The sequence below is a fragment of the Propithecus coquereli genome, unplaced genomic scaffold (assembly GCF_000956105.1).
Source record: "Propithecus coquereli isolate 6110/MARCELLA unplaced genomic scaffold, Pcoq_1.0 Scaffold67, whole genome shotgun sequence".
NCBI classification, from domain to species: domain Eukaryota; kingdom Metazoa; phylum Chordata; class Mammalia; order Primates; family Indriidae; genus Propithecus; species Propithecus coquereli.
This window is the reverse complement of record NW_012152729.1, coordinates 48,171-50,472: the sequence shown is the minus strand read 5'-3', so window position 1 is coordinate 50,472 and position 2,302 is coordinate 48,171. Positions and strand designations below refer to the sequence as shown.

At 42.3% G+C, this 2,302-nt stretch overlaps 1 protein-coding gene across 1 annotated transcript in view; it reads left to right on the top strand.

Annotated features, from left to right (window-relative positions):
• Nucleotides 1-1,676: 1,676 nt before the first annotated feature.
• Nucleotides 1,677-2,302, top strand: part of ZNF19 (zinc finger protein 19) — a gene marked incomplete at its 5' end in the record, with an annotated part of 8,131 nt that continues 7,505 nt past the window's right edge. The window contains 1 exon segment of the mRNA XM_012660485.1: nt 1,677-2,247. Coding sequence (XP_012515939.1) covers nt 1,677-2,247 — 571 coding nt within the window.

Sequence of the window (2,302 nt, the reverse complement as noted above, 5' to 3'; positions counted from 1 at the left end):
AGGGTATCCAGAAACAAAATTTACCCTTACTGCTGCACTGTGTGTGAATATTTTCTATTCTATTCTGTTTTCTTCTAATGTAGTTTAGCATATTTCATTTAAAAAATTGTTTTATAACAATAATGGTGTACTGTATCAATTTTATGACTAATGGCTAGACAGTTTGAAAACCACTAAGAAAAAATTGGATATGATGGGGTGATCACTGAGCTCAAGTGGATTTGAAGATCTAAAGGAGCTTGAAGATGAGGAAAAGAGAAGATACAGCTGCTAGGGTGGTATGTCAGAGGACGTGGGAGGAGGTAGTGTCAGGGGTGTTGGGGAAACGTGAGACTTGAGAGGGCAGTTTGGGATGGGAGCATGTGGAAATCGAAGAGAAAGAAGTCCAGGGCACTGCACCTGGGCAGCCTTAGTTTTTTTCAGCAAGAAGGAGGTGACAGTGTCTGGAGAACTAGGAGGTGGGGGCTCAACTGGGGAATAGGGGAAGGTGGTTGCTGGGACGAACTGCTGCAGGGATCCTGATCAAGATGAATGGCAGAGTGTGGGACAGCAGGGAAAATAGAGAGTTTTGGGGTTATCTGTTCCTCGGTCCTGATTTTATGATATTTGCACAGCCTAGTAGCTAGAGAGAGGAGGGGTGTGAGAATAGACAGGTTCTCAATTCTGTGTGATCATTGTTTTTCATACTATTGGTTACTGTGTTTATTTCAGTCTCAGATCTCTTCTCTCCCAACACTCTCCTCCTGAGGGCCTTTGCTCATTTAACTCACATGCATAGGCTGGACTTGGTTAACCAGTAGATGAGTCCCAGATAATCCAAATAATGTTAAAACAAAGTTAGTCCAACATTATATATAAAATAGATTTTATAGAAAATGTTTAGCTTAGTTGAAGTGTTATCCAATCTTTAGGAACACAAAATCCATTATATGGGCTGCTGTTTGTCTCCTTTTTGCTAATTCGAGAAACAATACTCTGTACTTTTGGAGTGTCTAACTAAATAAGTTCTTCCCTTTCCAAATAGGCAGAGTCTAGGACAGTAGTTTCTCTGCATGTTTGAGGTTGAGACTTTTGAGAGTCTGATGACAAGATGTAGCAATTGCCAACAGTTTTAGGGTATTTCCCTGTCTCCCTAATTGTAGTCTATCTGTGGACTGCAGTTAGGAACCTCTGGACTAAGTAACTATGTAGCATATTGTCGGCGATGTCCTCTAAGCACTGCTGTGACTTTCTTTCTCTCTGTTTTGCCACAACCTAGTGCCCTTAATGCTCTTTTGGGACATTTGCAGGGTATGAGTTTTTAAAAAGAACAACAGTTCATCCGTTGCCTTTGCTTTCTGACTCTGCGCTTTACTTCCAGACTCTGAGTCTTGCCAGCCCCAGTGTCACTACTTTTTCTTAAAGCCTGTGTTGTCTTTGGCATCTTGTAGCCCTGTAAGTACCGTAAATTCAGAAGATACTAGGTCATACCAGGGATGACCAGAAGGCATTGAGATGTTAGAGTGGAAAAGCTTAGGAAGCAATCTGATATGTGCCGTGCACACTGATGCCCTGTTCCGCCTTGACTCTGCTCTGCTATGTGATATTTGGCATTTTCATAGTAACAGCCGTATCTTCCCAGCAGGCTGATGTGGAGATTGGAATAATGTCTTTCAAAGCCACCTAATTTTTGATGCTCTGTTGTTTGTAGTATAATTCTCCTGTGGCATTTGTATTTTCTATTTCTTACATCAGGTACTGAGACCAACATTGACAGTGAGTCCACATCAACACAAGGAGTTTCTGAAGAAAGAGACATGATGATGTCATGTGGGCTGAAGAAGAATGTCCCTAAGAGAACTGACTTCCCAGAAACACGTGAAGTGGAGAAGCACCAGAAAATCCCCACGGTGAAAAATATTCAAGGAAGGATACCAGGAATCCACTATGCAATGAAACCTTTCAGATGTGAGGAATGTGGAAAATGCTTCAGCTACTTTTCTCACTATGTTAGACACCAGAGAATGCACACTGGGGAGAAACCCTTTGAATGTAATGAGTGTGGAAAAGCCTTTAGTGGCCATTCTTCATTAATTCGGCACCAGAGGATCCACACTGGAGAGAAACCCTATCAGTGTGAGGAGTGTGGGAGAGCCTTTAATGACAATGCAAATCTGATCAGGCATCGGAGAATCCACAGTAGGGACAGACCCTATCACTGTGCAGAGTGTGGAAACAGTTTCACCAGTAGTTCTGAGTTTGTTATACATCAGAGAATCCACAGTGGGAACAGACCCTATCACTGTGCAGAATGTGGAAACAG